General features: G+C 40.7%; 1 protein-coding gene across 14 annotated transcripts in view; it reads right to left on the bottom strand.

Moving 5' to 3' along the window:
* Positions 1 to 20,127, bottom strand: part of OSBPL3 (oxysterol binding protein like 3) — a 185,644-nt gene that overhangs the window by 87,064 nt on the left and 78,453 nt on the right. For all 14 annotated transcript variants that reach the window (XR_012432594.1, XR_012432595.1, XM_065542188.2 and 11 more), the window contains one exon: positions 10,073 to 10,317. Coding sequence is in view for 9 of the 14 variants with exons in the window: in XM_065542188.2 (XP_065398260.1) it covers positions 10,073 to 10,168 (96 nt within the window). In the remaining 5 variants the exon portion in view is untranslated. The remainder of the gene's footprint in view (positions 1 to 10,072; positions 10,318 to 20,127) is intronic.

Here is a 20,127-nt window from a genome sequence, read left to right as displayed (position 1 = left end):
GAACATGTCATATTTGTCTTTCTGTGCCTGGCTTACTTCACTTAAGATAATGACCTGGTCCAGTTCCATCCGTGTTGCTGCAAAATACATGATTTCACTCTTTTTGATGGCTCAACAGTATTCCATTGTGTGTACATATCATATTTTCCTTATCCATTCAATCCTTGATGGAAACAGGTTAATTTTATATCTCTGATATTGTAAATACTGCCGCAATAAAAATATAAGTGCAGGTAACTTTTAGATATATTTATTTCTTTTCCTTTGGTTAGATACCCAGTAGATCATATGGTAGTTCTTCTTTCAGTTCTTTGAGAAATTTCCATACTGTTTTCTGATGAGGCTGTACTAATTTACATTCCCATTGACAATGTGAAAGAATTCCCTTTCTTCTGCTTCTTCACCACCATGCTGTTCTTTGTCTTTGTATTAATAGTCATTTGACTGATACAAGATAGTATCTCATTGTGGTTTTGATTTGCATTTCCCTGATGATTATGTTGAACATTTTTTCATATACCTGTTGGCCACTTGCATGTCTTCTTTTGAAAAATGTCTACTCATGTTCTTTGCTTGTTTTTTAATGAGATTATTTGTTTTTTGTTGTTGTGGTTGAGCTGTTTGAGTTTCTTGTATATTTTGGATATTAGTTCCCTGTTGGATGCATAGTTTGCAAATATTTTCTCCCATTTTGCAGGTTGTCTGTTCACTGTTTATTATTTCTTTTGCTGTGCAGTAACTTTAGTTTAATTAAGTAGGAAGTGAACATGTTTTTTGATGATTCAACTCACTACACAGGGCACCAGGGACCACTGGGCCAAGATGTGCCAGGAATGTGATTCATCTGAAGTAGGAACAGAGAGGAGGTGATTTAGATGGTGATGTGGGCTTGTGTACAGATGCAGTGGAAAACACAGCTGAACTCGATGGTAGGGCCAGGGTGTAGGTTTTAGAGCGATGTCAGATGACACTAGCGAAGTATTCTGTTGTGCCTCTGTCCTACTTCTCACACTGTCACTTCTGGACCTTTAGTTTTTTCATACTATCAAATTACTGAAGTAGACTTTCCCCTCCCCAGGAAAGAGCTGTTGAATCGGTCAGTTTAGTTTACATTTGCATCAACAGCTTCTTGAGAACATTCCATTACCTTGTACAGCTGCTACGCCGTGCTCTCAACCGGAGCATGTGGGCCAGGGTTCTGCCTTCCTGCATCTTAAATGTGCCCACTCCCAACCATGAATAAATATATTTTCTTAAGGCATTCCATGTAGTTTTCATCAAAGTAATATTTCTAAATCTCACCCAAATATATTTGCTGTGATTATTCCAGAATTGTAGAATACAGACAGTTCAGCAACTTTCCAGAAGTGTTTTAAGAGTTCAGTTTCTCGTGATCTTCAGAGTGTGGAATGCAGCTGACAGTCTGTCATCTGTGGGTGTGGAGAGGAACAAAGAAGTCCTGACAACTCAAATATGTCATTTGAGCTGATACTTTAACCTCTTCTGATATCAAATGTTTGTTTGTTTCTTATAAGACTTACTCTGAGTGGGAATATATTGAGAACTCAGTCTTATTTCTTCAGCCTTCCTACCTTTGAGGTATGTCATAACCATAGGGGTGGCTAAAAGGTCAGCAGTAAGGAGGAGAAGTAAAAGGCCCAGAAAATGAGAATCTAGAAAACTATAAGAAATATACAGTTAATTATTTCTCTCAGTGGGGTCCACTAGAAAAAGAAAAAGAAAAAAAAAAAAAAAAACAGCTCCAGGCAAACGGCGACCCTAAGGCTACTTCAATCATCCACGTTCCTCTTGGCCCTGCATTCATAAAGATGTGCGCTGATGGAGGCTTGTTTAAATAACAACCATTTGTACATAAGGCATGGAACTTGAATAAACTTCTGAAGAAGCCTTCTAGCATCTAAAGAAACCCAGTGCTCTCCAAATAGTTGGTTGCCTGGTCCCCTACCATTTATTAGCCATGGGACTCCAAACAAATCAGTTAATATCTCTGGGCCGTATTTCCTTTCCACAGTGGGGGAAACATTACAGACCTCACTGAGTTGTGCTGAGACTCCAAAGGGTAGCATGAAAGGATATTATGAGCTGTGAAGATGCTATCGGAGAGTTTTCACTTGGAGTGTCCCATGCTGAGTCTTCCTCTGAGAGCAGCCTAGACACAAGCCAAGCTGCCTGCCCCTGTACTGTGCCACCCGCCTCCCAGCTGGAAAGAAGCAGGGAAGCAGCTGTGACACTGCCTAAGGGCTCCCAGGACTCCACTGCTCACAAAAGGCTATGTTTATTTGCCAAACACTTATATAGCACTTCCTACTACATGCTCTCCTCAAACTAAGCAATTTACACCTAATAAGAAAACAAGGCACAGAGAGGGTATTAACTTTGAGATCAAACAGCTTATAAACAGCTGGAGATTCAAACACTGGCCATCTGGCTCCAGAGTTCATGCTCACTGCCTCTCCTCTTCTATGATCATCACAGAACAATGTGAGACAACCACGATGCTTCCAAGGTCCCTCCTCCTTGACTGGACTGTCTTGTGGTGTTTATTCAGCCTGTACTGAATACTGAAATAAATTTAGAGATACTAAATCATAGTATCTCTAAAGACATTATGAAATTAAAATAAATAAATGGGGCCGGGCGCAGTAGCTCACACTTGTAATCCTAGCACTTTGGGAGGCCAAAGAGGGCAGATCACCTGAAGGCATGGTGGCACTACAGGAGCACACCTGTAGTCCCAGTTACTCAGGAGGCTGAGGCAGGAGAATCGCTTGAACCCAGGAGGCAGAGGTTGCAGTGAGCCGAGATTGCGGCACTGTATTCCACCATAGGCAACAGAGTGAGACTCCGTCTCAAAAAAAGAGAAAGAAATGGGACTAAGCATTTTTAATACCCAGACAGCTGAAATAACACCTGGACATTAAAGTGTTAATTCTCTTTTCCCTCCTTGGCAAATTCTTCCCTATTCCACTCACCTGTTTTATGAGTTCCAGCCCTGAGCCCAGCCAGGCTGGGCTCCCTGGAGTGCAGCATAATCTAATACCCTGCATAAATAAGCTCTCATTGGGTGACCCTAGGAGAGTTCAAGTCACTGTAGATTAGCAGGGTGACACGAGTGAATTGCATAATTGTATGGAAACTTACCTAGCAATAGATCTCTCCATTTCAAAACCCCTGCAATCATGAGTGAAGCACTTGTCAATTATTTTGACAGGATTTACTCTCTACTGCTAACTTCTATGCCAAATGCTAACAATACACTTTAAAAACGAATAGAGGCTGTGCTCTCTTTACAACCCATAGTATTTCCAGTCAGAGTTGATCTCTTATTTATGCTGAACTGTTCAGCTGTCCTGTCCTTCATAGCTTCATATATCCCTGCTCAGGGCCTTTTAGTAACAGGCTCTCAATAGATATTGGTTGAAGAAATAAAATTCAAGGCTATAGGACTCTTTTGATAAAGACAAAGCATATTCAGTCATCTTTATCAAGCTAATCTGGTCTCTGGAATGTGTTACTTTGAAAGTTCTAGAAAGGAAATATAAGGGGGCAGTGGGAAAAAGATAAGAGGAAATTGCAACTACTCATATTTTACACATTTTAAAATAGCAATTCTCCCTCCCACTTAGATATTCCTTAACCCACTTAATGTATCTACAAGACTTTGTGAATGGTAATCTTTCTACTGAGCAACTGCAGGAATGAATGATTAATTCTAACCCTAACCTAATTCTACCGAGCAACTGCATGAATGAATGATTAAATTCATTCATTAATTTAATCTACATTTACTGAATGTTTCCCATGTGCTAGTCTAGATGCTTCTTATTTACTGTTTCATTTAGTTCTCAAAAGTAAGCAAAATTATCCAAACTTCACAGCTAAAAAGCTGAGACCCAGAATGTGTTAAAAAACATGGCAAGGTTATCCAGCAGGCAAAAAGCAAAGCCGGTGAGAACACGCATCAGTTTCTAGAGCCAGCATCTTTACTTTTGTTCCAGACGTTCAATAGAGTAGTTCCTTCACAGACCGCAGGTATAGAAGAACATTTATGGATGCTATCATTTGCCAGAATAAAATCAATGGGGAAGCCCTTCTTTATTTTATTATAGATCCTCACAACTGTCACTGGAGTAGGGAGCTTAAGAATCTGTGGGCTTTTTGCTCCCGCATGTTCTCCATGTATACCTGGCCATACATTCTCACCTGCCCCAATAGAAGGATATTTGTTGCTGGTTTTCAATAAATTCAGTCCGACGATTTGTATCTTCTACGTGCAAAGCCCTGTCCTAGGTGCTATGAGAAATAAAAGGATGTATACACAGGACCCAGTACTTAAAGAACCATACACTTTTTTAACCAATGAAGCAACTGAAAGAGGAGAGACAATGGCAGTGTTAAGCATGGTATTAGCCAAGCTCAAGGTTCCAAACCAGAACATGTGTGACGGCCTCTCTCATATCCTGTCGAGGGGCCTGGTAGAACTGGGCTGTTCTACTCCTCTGTTCCTAGTCTCTCATGAATCAACACTAATCAGCCTTTCACCCCCAGGACTGCAAGGAAACCATCTGACAATGACACCAATGACTTCCACAAACCACGGTCATTTTCAGGCATTTTATGTGACCTATCAGCAGCCATTTAAAAATAAGTTAATTAAAGCATAGCAATTCACATTTACTTTGTAAATAATCTACAATGAGCAAATCTTGTTTTTATAAAAATCATTTAAAAATCTTAAAGCAATAAATAAAAATTATTGCTAAGGAAATGACATAATTCAAAAGGGTAGTAAGGTTTCATATGATCATTCTAGCTAAAGGAATAGTGGAGCCAAAACCTGGGATGAGGAAGAACATTGAAGATCCACTTAGAACTCTACAAATAATAGGGTATGATTAAGAAAGTCAGGAGGGACCAACAACCTTTTTTTTTTTTTTCAAATAAGCAGGGTGCCTTTAGTTCCTACAAGAAAAGGAGATTCCTCTATAGTGAAGGCATGATATCTGAAAAGTGATCTACTTCAAAAAGAACCAATTCTGCAGAGTGTCAGGGTTCTTAAAACAAGGTCATGTGAGTTCTGCTTCCAGAACTGGCCAAAGTAAAGGCAGCTTATCTGTAATTATACCAGTTTCTTGAATTTACAGAGGACTTTTCTCCAAAGACTTTCAATGTCTTTTAGCCACTGAAAACACTCAATGTTCTCTTACTGCATTCCAGGGGAAAAGGCGGGAGGAGAGTTTTTCCTCCTTTTTATGAATGGAGAACTGAGACAACCTACGGTTACCCGAAGTTCATCCAATAACACATTATAAAGATTGCAACAGAGAGCTCTTGATTTCAACTCTTCTCTGTCACTAAGGGGTGACAAACACAGGGCCCATGCTGTGCTCTCCCTGCCTTATGCCCAGAAGTCACAGCTAAAAATATGGTAATCTTTCCCCTGAATGCAGACTCAGCTGCAAAGTCCTTCTTAACACAATGCTCTGTGCAGCTACTACCAAGAGATAGACGCTGGCATAGGGGGCGAGAGGGGAAAATCACTTACCACCCAAGCAAGGGCACGGCTTAGCAGAATGGGGTAAGAATTCATCAACTGTTTTCACTTGTTTTAGGTATAGGTTATGCCTAAAGATGTCAAATGTAGCCCAATTATTAAACATTCTATTGTATTCTTCACAAAAGCATTTTGTTAATGCGTGGAGTAAGGCACTTTTTATTTTAAAAGTATATATTCACATGTACAGTGTATATTTTAGTGGGCTTTTGTATAACACTAAAAAGGTATGAGTGGATACATGTATGATCCTGTAAAAGTTCCTGGGAGAAAAAAAGTTAGAACTATTCACTATGAGCATTTAGGACTTTCACAAATAAGAATGAAGGTCAAACTAATGTTAACTATAATGATAAAAACATACAAACGTTTACATTTACTCAGCACCTATCCTGAGTCTGACCCTGGAATAAGTACTTATTTTTCATCCTTACCACAATGCTATGAGAAAAGAACTATTATTATTCCAATTTTATTGATGAAAAAACTGAGGCTCGGAGAGTTTAAGGTCATAGAACCAATTAATGGGTAGACCCAAGATCGGAGAGTTAATGTTCTAATCACTATGCATACCTTTCTCCTCAAATTATCTTGAAGAGATTTTATTGACAGGTTGTTTTCGTACTGGCAAAGTGGGGCTTACTGTTTTTAAAATCTCAGGAGCCCCAACACTTAAGTTAAAAGATGACAGAACCCTCCTCCTAGGGTTTTTATGGCCCTAAGTTGTACATTTTGTCTTAGGTCAGATGTAAAAATGAAAACACCTAGTTCTCAATCATTTTCTCCTTCAAGGAAGCAAGCTCTTTCAACATAGATATATAGGTAGGAGAATATCAATACATAAACATATAGCTCCATGAGATTTTATATGAATAGGTCTGAGATAGGAAGACCAGGTTCAAGTTTAAGCTCAGTTCAAGAAACAAGGACAAGAGAAAATTCAGCTCCAGAAAGAGAAAGCAAGCTAGTGTGGCTGGAGTACAGACTCTCTCAAGGTCACCTGGCAATACTGGATGAGAATTTAAGTAAAAATGACTTTAAAAAACCATGTCTTCCAGCTAAGATGGTGTTTTAAGTTCATGCATTTAGTGCCCCTTCCCTATTGCCACTCTCCAGATACGGCAAAAACATACAAAATGCCACCCTCACTCCAAATATGGCAAAAATATACAAAATGCCACCCTTACTCCAAATATGGCAAAAATATACAAAGTTATAAACACGTAGGGCTCTTTTTTGTCTGTGCGATAAAAAACAAGATTAAATATTTCCAAAGAAAATGTGGTACATATACTTATGCAGTGGACTACTATTCAGCCTTAAAAAAGAAAGAAATCTTGTCATTTGCAATCACATCGATGAACCCGGAGGACATTATGCTAAGTGAAATAAACCAAGCACAGAAAGAAAAATACTGCATGATTTCACTTACATGTGGAATCTAAAAAAGTCAAACTTATAGAAACAGATGATAGAATGGTAAGTTCTGGGGATCTAATGTAACACCATGGCGACTATAGTTAATAATACTGCATTATTTACTTGAAATTGGCTATAAGAGTAGATCTTAAATGTTCTTACCACACATACACACAAAAATAACTATGGGGGGTGATGGGTATGTTAATTAGCTTGATAATGGGTAATCACTTCCGAATGCGTACATGTATCAAAACATCACATTATACACCATAAATATATACAACTTTCATTTGTCATTTATTACCTCAACAAACCTGAAAAAAAAGAATAATGTGGCAAAAAAAGATTAAGTATCTCCATGGATCAGAACCAAACAGAAATGTAAAGTATACTGTAGACAGAGGTGTCCATTAGCCTGTTTCTGTGGGCATTATAATGGGGTGAAAAATGTCATCAGGAAAAGGCTGGGACTTGAGCCAGGCTCGCTGCTGGAAATCTGAAACTGTGGAGGGGGAAGCCCCCACACCACAATGAAAGAGAGCTTTAAAAATCTGCTTGCCCAGGGAGAGGTGAGGAGGGAGACATAGCCTCACAGCCAGGCACTGGGCTATGCTGTCTGGGGCTTGGTGCTGGGTCCCAGGTATTCCATCATCATCATGGAACAGCAGGCCCTTGCTGCAAATATTAGACTTGACTCTGCACTGGAGTCCTGAGAGGTGGAAAGTTGGCAATAGCAAATCCCTAGATGGGTCAGGGTGAGCACAGAGAAAGAATACATGGGAAGCAATCTCTAGATGAAGCTCTAAGCTGCAATTCCAAAGCACATGAGAAAAACTAGCACTAAGAAAAATGACCAATAAAATCAACATCAGATGTATCCCCTTAAGATGAAAGGAAGAGAGCAATTTGAAAATGACTTTAAACTAGTGTTTGAAATACAAGTAGGTATTGGCACAGATTATCTTTAGTTATATTTCTTATTCCTCTAATTAAATTTCTTACTATGTAAATCTTGAAGTTTTAAGTGTTTAACTGGTACTCTTCAGTGACGTGACTGGAAACACAGTGTCATCCTTATATTTAGCAACTGACAGACCATCGGAGATGGCTGTGTGCCCTAAGGGAGGAGAGCTTCAAAGGTTCCTGCACCTCTGTAGCACCTTTAAAGACTGAAGCACAATCTTGGGCCAGTTTGCGAAGGCAGAGTGGGTATGGGGGGCCAAAGTGGACCACATGGATGGAAACGCATACCCTGGGACAGAACACTTTTCTTCGACAGAAGGATGAGAAAGCAGATGGACTAAGAAAATGACCTCTGGAAATAAAACAGGGGCTTTATAACCACAGGCTGAAGTTGAAATAAACTTATTAAATTCTCCACCTTCTTTGCCACAGAGGAAATAGAAGTGTCTCCATTTATAAAGCCACATTATATGCATATTAAAGCAGGAGACCCTAAATATAAAAGATGACCATTTGATGAATGACTGACTGATTGACCAAGCATTCCAAGTCAGAAAAAAGTTGAGGCATGAAGCACATTCCTCTTACCCTTTATGATGTAACTTCCAAAAAAGCTTTGTGAAAACCCAGTCAATTCCAAATAACACACTGAAAAAAGTTTCCGTAGTATTTGATCTGAGAATTTCATTGTACTGTTCCAATTCCTATGGTGTAATCACCACCTGCTACTTAAGGGAATCATGTTCTCCCCCTTTATCAAAGAAGGACATAACAATCCCTGGGTGTAAGGAAGATGGCACAGGTAGGGGATATACCACATGCTGTTTTAACCCCAACCAGAGTTTTGGCTTAGGGAGAAAAATACTCCTGTGGAAAGCTGACAAAGAGGACAAGCACATGAAACAGAACTCCAGGGAGCCATGATGCATTAGCCAATGACTAATTTTAGTCTTTTCTTTTTTTTTTTTTTTAATCCCAGAAGGAACCGATGACAGTGCTGACAAAATTCTCCTTCTTAACCCCTCAGGGGAGATCCTGGAAGGCTTCCCAAATGTCAGACCTGTGGCAAAATCTAATTTTCCTGGCATCACAGATTCATGGGTGGCAAAGCTCCTTATCCCAGGCAACGCTCAGTCTGAGAGACCCCAAATGTGTAGATGTGACTGAGGTGGGAGTTATTTAATTGCTGCTTCCAATTCTGGAACCAAAGACTCTGGGTGATTTCTCAGGCCAGCACTTCCCATGAGGAAAAGGAAATGCCAACAGAGCCAGCAGGTGCTGAAAAGGCTCACAGACCACTTTGGTCATAAATTCAGCTTTCTGACAGCTCATTCTCTCACCACCTAACTGCTGGAGGAAGAATTATAATGATTAATGTGCATTTACTGCCACTGATCTAAAACCAGCAAATTCTGCCAACAAAGATTCATTAGAAAGGAAACCAAGAAACAATATATAATTACCCGACAGTTATTTAGGAGTTAATTATTCAGTCCTTTGTTTCAATTCTTTCTTCCTCCTACTTAATTCCTTTGGACAATTTTTCTGTAGATTAGGTTCCCTCATCCATTACAGATATTAAAGCAAGTGAGACTCGAAGCTACTAGCAGGGCAATCTGTGGTTACAAGCTGCCACAAAAGGTGTGATGAAGGGAAGAAAGTTGGGGTGGATATTATAATTACTTGAAAAATGATGGATGGTTTTTTTGTTTTGCTTAGCAGGATATAAAGCAAAGTGTGGGCTCTGAAGCCAAACAGACTGAGCTTTGGTTCTTTGTTTGCTCCTTACTAGCTGTGTGTCCTTGGGCAAGTAACCTGGTCAGTCTTAGTCAGCTTCCTCATGGGGAAAATGGAGATGTTAATATCTACACTGGAGGACAGTTGCAAGAATTAAACAAAATTATACGAAGAACCAAATGCAGTTCTTCCCACCTGGTAGGCACACATTATTAAAATTATACAGAATTTACTCTCCTCAGACAGTCAAGAGATAACCAAAAGTAAATGCTCTTAAACTGAGAAGTAGGATTTCCCAAGTAAATGTGTGCATTTTAACCAGCAAACTTGATGGCTTATATTTGCATATTAAAATTTGCATGAGTTAAACTTTACCTGTCGACTTCCTTGCTTGGAAGAGCAGCTACTTGTGCTCCTTGAAGGTGACACCAACTTTTGGGACACACCAAGGTTCTTCTCATCACTCATCATGGACAGCAAGTCACTTGGCCTCAAGACAGTCAAAATGCCATCAGATGATAAGGGAGCCGAGAGTATGGAAGTCCCCAGTGGCAGGTGGTTTAGTTCTTATCCAAAGTGTTTAAAAAACATTTCGGGTGACCCAAAGGAAACCCTAAAACCTAAAAAAGAGAAATTAGAAAGAAGGTCAGAGGCATCAGATATCATCTCTAATTTGCCACAAATTGTCTGCAAGTGGCTTAAACATACTACAGATTACAGAGTCATGATGTTTAGCTATAGCAGGGGCCAAGAAGGAAAAGAAGCTTTACACCATTCTCTTGTTCGGAATTTTGTATAGGTGGTTTTTCATGTAGCTTTGCAATATGGCAGGCTTAAGAACATCGATATAGAAATTTGAGTCCAGACACATACAAAATCAGTACTATAAAAAAATCTTAAAACACAGTAAGACACCAGTTCACACCCACTGTGATAGCTATAATAATAATTTTTTTAATGGGAAATAACTAGTGTTGGAAAGAGTGCGGAGAAATTGGAACCCTCAGACATTGCTGGTGGAAATGTAAAATGGCATAGCCACGGTGGAAAACAGTTTGGTAGCTGTTCTATTTCTCAAAAATTTAAACACAGAATTATCATATGATCCAGTAATTCCAATCCTAGGTATAGATCCAAAAGAAGTGAAAACAGGTGCTCAAAAAGTTGTAGACCCATGTTCATAGCAATGTTATTCATGATAGTCAAAGGTGGAAAGAACCCAAATGTCCATCAACTGATGAATGGATAAACAAAATCTGGTATATACATACAATGGAATATTATCCAGATATTAAAAGGAATGAAGTACTGATACATGCTATAACATCAATGAACCTTGACAACATTAGGCTAAGTCAAATAACCCAGACACAAAAAAAACAAACATTGTATGTTTCCATATGAAATATCCAAAGTTGGCAAATCCATAGAGACAGAAGGCCAGTAATTAGTGGTTACTAGGGGGAGAGCAGGGCGATTGCTTAAGGGCTACAGAGTTTCTTTTTGGTGTGATAAGAATGTTCTGGAACTAGGCCAGGCTCAGGGGCTCATGCCTGTAATCCCAACGCTTTGGGAGGCTGAGGTGGGCGGATTACCTGAGGTCAGGATTTCGAAATCAGCCTGGCCAACATGGCGAAACTCTGTCTCTATTAAAAATACAAAAATTAGCCAGGCATAGTAGTGGGTGCCTATAATCCCAGCTACTCAGGAGGCTGAGGTAGGAGAATCGCTTGAACCTGGGTGGGTGGAGGCTGCAGTGAGCGAAAATCACGCCACTCCACTCCAGCCTGGGTGACAGAGGAACTCTTGACTCAAAAGAAAAAAAAAAAGAAGAAGAAGAAAGTTCTGGAACCAGTTAGCAGTGATGGGTGTACAACACTGTGAATGTACTAAATGTCACTAAATTGTACATTTGAAGATGGTTAAAAATGTGAATTTTATGTATATTTTATTACAACTTTTTAAAAGTTCTTCCTGGTTTTTTGGGAGTGGGGTAGAGGATTTGTTCTCCCAAAGGTTTTTGGAAAAATCTTTAAAAACTACAACATGATATGACAAATAACCGTGGAGGGTAAAGTAGAATTTTCCATATCATCTCTGAGCATATTTAAAGAAAAGGGATGATCATTCATTGAGTATATACAAATTACTGCCCAGCACTATAGTAAGGATTCCCACAAGCATTGTCTCATTTAATCAACAGCCTGACGGAAGTGGAGTATCATCACTATTTTATGGAGAAGAAAACTGAGTCTCTAAGAGGTTAGGGAACTTGCCCAATCACATAGCTGCCAAGAGGCTTAATTAGTTTTTCCCAGCCCCTTAACTACGTTGCTGGAAATGAGCACATCCCTCCCTGGTGACCAGGTCTGAGGATAACAGCTGTTGCTCCATCTCTGAGACCTAAGAGACCTGGGGAGCTGGACTAAAAAGAATCAGGAGGGAGGTATCAAGCTCTGAAGAGGCAAAAATCTCATTCCCTCCTATAGCACAGTATCCATTTCCAAGATGGCACAGTGTCTGTGATGGGGAAGGAGACTGAGAAGGGTGGTGGGGGGCAGGGTGGTGGGGGGCGGGGTGGGGGGGCGCCCTCTACAAGCACTCAGCTGGACTGCCACCTGCAGCTCTTTGGGAGTCTTGCCCTAATGGAGGGGTTTCTAGTTCTCAAAGAGGAGAAATGTGGGCCTAGAATCACTGGCTTCTTCCACAGCCCTGGGTTAAGAGTAACTAACATGTTTGGTTTTGGCTTCAGAAAACCAGGACTTTATTTAACACACTAAGTTCAAGTAAATTCTACAGCTTTCCTAAGCATGTTAACATTAAAAAAAAAAAAAAGATCCAACCCATTCCGTTATTAATGTTCACATGGTCTAATTATAAAAAGAAGAGTATCATATATTTGTCTAGGAACCTGCTAGTTAACTATGATATCAAACTTGGCTAATTATCATATACTCTTTCCTATGCCTTCATTAACACTTAGTTCTTTAAAAATAAAAAAGAGTATGTTAAAGCAATAAGCTAAAATCAAAACAATGAAAAGAAATACAAAATCTCAGAAAATGAAATTAAGGTGCCCAGAGCCATAGAGCTCAATTCCCATGTTACTTTTAGATAACTCCCAAAAGCTCTTTATTCATTTAGTATTGGATCCAATAATAAGTAAGACTAAAAGCAAACCAGCACCAGCCTCTTCATAAAATTAGCCTTACTTATGGGCGCATGACTAGGTGTACCTGAAGTTAGAAGCAAATGCAGTCTAAAAAGTACCAAGAGAGTACTATAAAGATATATTAATAGTTTGTGGAAAAGCAGTGTTGGCTGTTGCTGTTTGAGAAAGAGAAAAAAAATTAAAAACGTGATGGGAGCCCCATGATGAAGTGTGTGTCTGTGCTTGGGGAGGGGAGGGGGCAGCCGCTCCCTGCTGCTATGGCAACAGATTCCACAGTAGATTAGGAATACTAGCGGAGGGTTTGTGTGTGTGTGTACAAGCTTTGTTTTTGTTTTTTCTTTAAGGCTGAGGTTCTGTTAAACGAGAGTCTGGGATGAGAGGGATGTGTGTGCAATGTAAAGGGAAAGAAACGTGGGCAATAAATGAAAGTCACAGGAATTCTACAACGGCCAAAGCAGAAACACCACAACCCTGTCCTAGAGGCAGCTGATACCGAGTCATCTTTATCTCTTTGTCCTGCAGAATTTTACCTGGGAGGCAACAGCCAGGGCTTACTAGGCCAAATCCAATAGTTATCAAAGTTGGCACTTAGAGCTAAGGGCTCTGCCAGCACGACCCCCTGGTGATCCTTACCCCTGTCTCCTTTCCCCTTCTGGGAAAGAAAGAGAGGGGACCCGCAGCCCCTCCCATGCCCCGCCCCAGGGTGGAGTCTGGGATTGTTGCCCAGGGAAATACATCTATTTCATCCCCAGAACCTTCCTGCCTAGCCTCATCAGGAATTTGGTTAAAGCCACCAAAAGCGGCCTAAAAAGTAAAAGAAGTCAAATTCCAAGAGAAGGATATATAGTCGCATACCACATCATAGGGTTTCAGTCAGTGACAGCCCACATATACGCTGGTGGTCCCGTAAGATTATAATTCCCTGTACTTTCTCTATGTTTATTACACAAGTCCTTAGATTGTATTACTGCTGCCTGCAGTATTCAGGACAGTATCACGCTGTACAGGTTTGTAGCCTGGAAGCAGTAAGCCGTACCACATAGCCCAGGTGTGTAGCAGGCTCTGCTATCCAGGTTTGCTAGGTATACTCTATGATGTTCCCACAACAAAGATGAAATTGCCTGTCACATTTCTCACAGTGTTTCCTATCATAAGCGATGCATGACTCTACTTAAAACAGGGAAGAATAAAGAAAGAAGGCAGCAGTAGCCCAAGACTAAAGTATCCCAGGTGCCAAGATGGTCACTTGAATGGAGGCAACTACTGTGTCCACTCTAGGGGATACCACAGGGATGGGCTGGGGTCACCAGAGAGGAGGCCTCGGCAGGACGGTGCATATGAAAGACCCCTGAGTGCTTTCACTCCCCCCGGGAGACCCTTCCATGGAAAACCTCTAATTCAAAGGGTTTATGGGTTTGAACAATATATGATAATTTCCCTGCTCACAGACTGTGAATAATTTAAGGGCAAACATTTATTTCCACTTTATTTTGTATTGAGAAATAACAGATATACTAAAGGGCACAAATCTTAAGTGCACATACAGAATGTTATGCTTGCAAATACTCAAATAATCATCAGCTGGATAAAAAAAAAATAGAACATTTACAGCCTGCCAAGAAGGCTTCTTGGTCCCCTGGAGCTGATCTTTTTGCAGACTGCTGTCCCTGAGTAAATCTCTCCTGCAAGTACTTGTCAACATACCTTAAGGATGGAGAGCTAGGACTTCCTCAGCTTACAGGAACAGGTTTTATGGCTACTTTGGTACATTCTGCCTAATGTCAGTATTTGATGTGTGACAGAATTCAGTCTGGGATCTGCTTTTGTTTCAACAAACTACCTGGTGGTGAGGTTGAGGAGGAGAGAACTTATGGCCCTCCCCTTCATCTAAATCACAGAGGCCACCAAATCCAACAGGTGTCAAATACCAGATGCACTTGGGTCAGTTCAAAAATGCCCTGTTTGTGCCTCTGAGATGAGCTTCATAGTCTCTCACCACTGACACCCACTTTTGAGAAGCCGATGGGTCAGGACTGTGTGAAACACTAGTGTTTTGGTGAAAAGTCAAATGGACATATGACATGCAAACATAAGCTGTCCTGGGGCTTCCATTAGGAAAAGAGAACTCTGATTTCTACCCAGAATGGGGAAGAATAAATGACCAATGTACTGTCAAGTATTTTGGCAACAAAGGCTGATTTTAAGACTCATGTTAGTAGGTTTGACTTAGAAAAGATGACACAATTTGGGAAAAGACGTAAAGGTGACATTACATACAATATACGTGCGCTGGAAGGAATCAGACCTAGGTTTGAATTGGTTTTCCTTATTACAAACTCTGTACACCTTGACAAATGTATTAAGCTCTCTGATTTCTATTTTTTCTTGTATAAAATGAGGAATAATAATAGCCACCTCAGAAAATTAGAAGGATTTGGCCACATGCAGTGGCTCACGCCTATAATCGCAGCAATTTAGGAGATGGACGCGACTGGATTACTTGAGGTCAGGAGTTTAAGACCAGCCTGGCCAACATGGTAAAACCCCATCTCTACTAAAAATACCAAAATTAGCAGAGCATGGTGGTGCATGCCTGTAGTCTCAGCTACTCAGGAGGCTGAGGCAGGAGAACTGCTTGAACCTGGGAGGCAGAGGTTGCAGTGAACTGAGATTGCACCACTGCACTCCAGCCTGAGAGGAGAGAGGGAAAGGAGGGAAGGGTGGAAGGAAGGGAGGGAGGGAAGGAGAGAAGGAAGGAAAATTAGAAGGATTAAATAAGAAAATGAGGATACAATGTCTGGCTTTAGAATAGAATAGACACTCAGCAGATGTAAAGGCTCATTGCCTCCTCTCTCCTGGCTTCCTGAAAGTGGCAGGTGCAGCACAAGGTAAGAAGCTCTACCCCTCCTTCAACTACAAACAAATAAAGATGACAGAATCTTAAAACGTGTGTCCTTCAACATATTAACATCTCCCAAAATCCGTAACGCGAGTGTGAACAGACTAGTGTTAAATCATTAAAGCAGTGTGCTTACTTTGGAAGAAGACATAAATGCAGAAAGATAAAAGCCACAGAATTCATCACCACTAGCTCTCCAAAAAAGCAATATTATCTGGTAGATTGCAAAGAGGGGCATATAACACAGCTACTTATTAATCCATTAGGCCTGGGGGCCTGCACTCAGACACTTGGCCATGTTTTGCTTGAGAAACAGATTTTGCTTCCATAGTTGGAAACGACTTTCACGAAGGCCAGATGGCATGTAATTCCAAATAGTTTGCAATTTCCCAGTAAAATATATAAAGAAATTATGTCCTGAATTAATACTAGGAATTTTTAAAGTGAGATATCTATTTCTGGTCTTCAGTAAAATAAAATTATTCAAATCCTAGATATGCATCTTTTTACAAATGGTACCCTCTGAAACATCCTGATTTCAAAAATGTTACATGGTCAAAAGCAGGGCTTTGGTTACTTGGCTTTAAGCACAACAGACCAGAGATTCAGCATCAGAAGTTTCTGGAAGCAGGTTCTAATCACAACAACTTCAGATACCAATTGGTGATCCTGGACCTCTAAAGTGCTGTCCATGTGTCCGAACTATCTGAACCGCTGGTCTGATCCAAGGGCACCAATACCTGACTGTTTCTGGGAGATGAGTACTAAGGCTCAGTGTCCACACAAGTCACTTCCTTAAAGTCAAACATTCCTCCACAAACCTTTTTTTTTTTATTTTGTTATCTTATTCTGACTTTTGGCAAGACAGGAGTCAAGAGGCCTAAAGACTCAAATGCTTACTCTGGCACATTCAAACAGAGTATCCATTTCTATTCCCTGCTCCATCCATGGCCTTCACAATCTACTTCTTCAGGGGAGATCAGATTGCTCAGAGCCCAATCCAGCAAATGAAATGCACCTGGATGCATATTTGAAGTGTGCAGCTTCCATGAGACAAAAAGCTGGATAATGGTATCTGGCTGTCAGTTTACGCTGGAAACATTTATTTGTCATCACTGAGTAAACAAAACAACAAGCGCTATAACATCAGTCATTAGACAGAATTATGGAGCCTAACAATGAATTCTAGCCCAACCTCTGGCTTAAACAAAGCAAGAACTCCTTCTATAACACAGCGAGATCATCACTGCTTGACCACTTTCTGTGACAGAAACAAGGCACTCCATTTCATTCTTTCTTTTTTAATCTATTCTAGACAGTTTGTCATTATTTAGAGCTGAAATAATGACTCACTATAATTTCACACACTGCTCCTAGATTTGCCCTTGGTAACTACATAGAACAAGACAGAACATTTTTTTAACCATAACCTACCATCCCCACATCCCACCCAGCAAATCTTTTCTTCTCTTGACTAAACAGCCTCATTGTCATCATCATCCATTTCTAATGGGACAAGGATCAAGAACCCTTGGGATCCCAGATGTTCAACTCTGATCACCCTTCAATTTGTGCTTCTCTCACAATGATGCCCAGATTTAAAGACAAGCTCCAGGTGTGGTCTGGACAGAGCAGAAGAGAAGGCAATGACAACCTTCCTGGCCTCAACCACACTGCAACTGTTAATACTGCTGGATTTGCCTTAGCTTTAGGGGAACCTGCATCTCTTTCCAGCTCTCAGTGTTCTTACTGGGACTGTTAGGTCATAGGGATTTCTGAGAAGTTGGGCTTCCTTCTTTCTGAAGTGGACTCCTCTACTTCCTTTAAATTCAGGACTTGACTGTTCTATTATTATTACCAACATTATAATCATTACTAAATTATCTCATGTTAATTTTGGCCCATGTCAAGATATTTCTGGAGACCAATGGTCATTGGCTGACTTCTTTGTCATGGCATACATAGATTGCACAGGCATATGAATTCTATACTCACCCAAGTAAATTATACTTGGAGATTTACTAACAAGAAGAGCACCAAGGACATGGAGGTCTCTGCAGCCTGACATTAATTTGCTTGTTAATTAGCATTTCTGCATACGAATTTGCCAACCCACTGTGAATACCCATAACTGTACAATCACCTACAATTTCTCAAAGTGTCCAGATCCACCTTTTTCAAAGTCTTCTGGATCTTACTTACAATGCAGATTTTGCTCCATTTTAGATGAGTTGAACCAGAATGTCCATCTAGGGACGGGCCTGATAATCTCCATGTTTAACACATACCCTGGGTGTTTTTTGCTTACATTAAAGTTTGAGAACATAACTGACTTAGCCTGTAGCTTTCAACCCATCTTATTTGACTCCGAGCCAATCCTTCTATTTGTGTACATGTGATATGGCAGAGGGTAGGAAGCTAAAACCCTCTTTTATTATCATCATCGTAGTCCTGTGGTTTTTAAAGAGTGGTCCTCAGACTTGCAGCATCAGTATCACCTGGGACCTTGTTAGGAATGCAAAATCTCCGACCCTACCACAGACCTACAAAATCAGGAACTGAGAGTGGGACCCAGGGATCTGTTTTTCACAAGTTCTCCAGGTGACCTGAATGCACAAGTCCAAGAACCACTGCCACAGGCTAATATTACATCCACGGCATAGAATGTTTAGGCCTCTGGTATACAGAAGGTCCTCGAGTAATGTTGCTTTATTTAACTTTGTTATTTAGAAGTTTGGTGATGTTTTTTGTGACCAGAAATATGCCACAGGAAATATGCCATTGTTTTTATCAATTAGCCTATGGTAAAATTAGCTTCATATATATTGTTTCACTTGAAGTCACAGTTTCCAAGAACTTATCAATGAAGATACATGAGGACTTACTGTAAATCTGTCAGTGATTGGAGTAGACCCAGAGTTCTTTTCTGACAAAAATTTTGTCCGACTGCTTAGCTACTCCTTAATCAAGGGATAGCAAGTACCAGATACATGTGCTTCCAGTTTCCAATGCCACACTTCGTCATCATGGCAAAATTCCTCAAACAGCTCTCCAGAAAACTAAAAGACAGAGTTGGCCAGCCGGGCATGGTGGCTCATGCCTGTACTCCCAGTACTTTGGGAGGCCAAGGTAGGTATATCGCTTGAGCTCACGAGTTCAATACCAGCCTGGGCAACATGGTGAAACTCCTGTCTTTACAAAAAGTAGTAGGTTGGTGTGAAAGTAAGTGCGGATTTTGCCATTGGCACCAACCTAATACAAAAATTAGCTGGGCATGCTTGTACACATCTGTAGTACCAGCTACTGGGGAGGCTGAAGTGGGAGGATGACTTGAGTCTGGGAAGCGGAGGTTGCAGTGAGCCAAGATTTTGCCACTGCACTGCATTCCAGCCTGGGCGACAGAGTCGGATCTTGTCTCAAAAAAAAAAAAAAAAAAAAAAGAGAGAGAGATGGCCAGGTGCAGTGGCTCATGCCTGTAATCCCAGCGCTTTGGGAGGCTAAGGTGGGCGGATCACGAGGTCAGGAGTTCAAGACAGCCTGGCCAACATGGAGAAACCCCGTCTCTACTAAAAATATAAAAATTAGCTGGGTGTGGTGGCAGGCTCCTGTAATCCCAGCTACTTGGGAGGCTGAGGCAGGAGAACTGCTTGAACCCAGGAGGTGGAGGTTGCAGTGAGCCATGATGGCGCCACTGTACTCCAGCCTGGGTGACAGAGCAAGACTACATCTAGGAAAACAAAGAAAAAAAAAAGAGAGAGAGAGAGAGAGAGAGACCGAGTTGGTAAGACAGATCTATCCTGCTAAGATGCATTGCCTTATCCTGATTAAGAGCCATGATTTCACAGGACATTAGCTGCAATCTGGTCATCAAGATCAACACATATGGACCTGTCCTTGATCCTCAACACAAAACACCCGTGCACCAGGTTCTTGCCAAACATTATAACTTTGAACTCTGTACTGTCCAGACTGTATCATTCAGTGGATCACACTCGGAGTGCATACTAAAATTATGTGAGAAACTTTTAAAAATGCTAAGAAACAGACCCTATCCTAGGTCTATTATGTTGAAATTTCTGGTGGGGCCAGGCTTTGGTATTCCTAAACCTCCACAGGTATTTCTGGTGTAGGACCAGGGTTGACAAGGTGCTTCTGGGCTGTGAGCCACCATTAAATGATCCAAAAGGACAAGACAGTGTGTGCACCAAGCTCAAGCCATATCATCTGATAATGGAACTACCCTATTCTGATCTCTAAGAACTGCTTTCCCTGCATTGTCTTCTAGGAGTATGCCCGTACAATGAGATGATTGCTGCCAATAAATAAGTAACCAACCCACTGTACGATACTAGAAAATTT

Source organism: Macaca fascicularis, chromosome 3 (genome assembly GCF_037993035.2).
Source record: "Macaca fascicularis isolate 582-1 chromosome 3, T2T-MFA8v1.1".
In the NCBI taxonomy this organism is placed as follows: domain Eukaryota; kingdom Metazoa; phylum Chordata; class Mammalia; order Primates; family Cercopithecidae; genus Macaca; species Macaca fascicularis.
The sequence above is the reverse complement of the archived record's forward strand: the minus strand, read 5'-3'. Positions and strand labels throughout refer to the sequence as shown.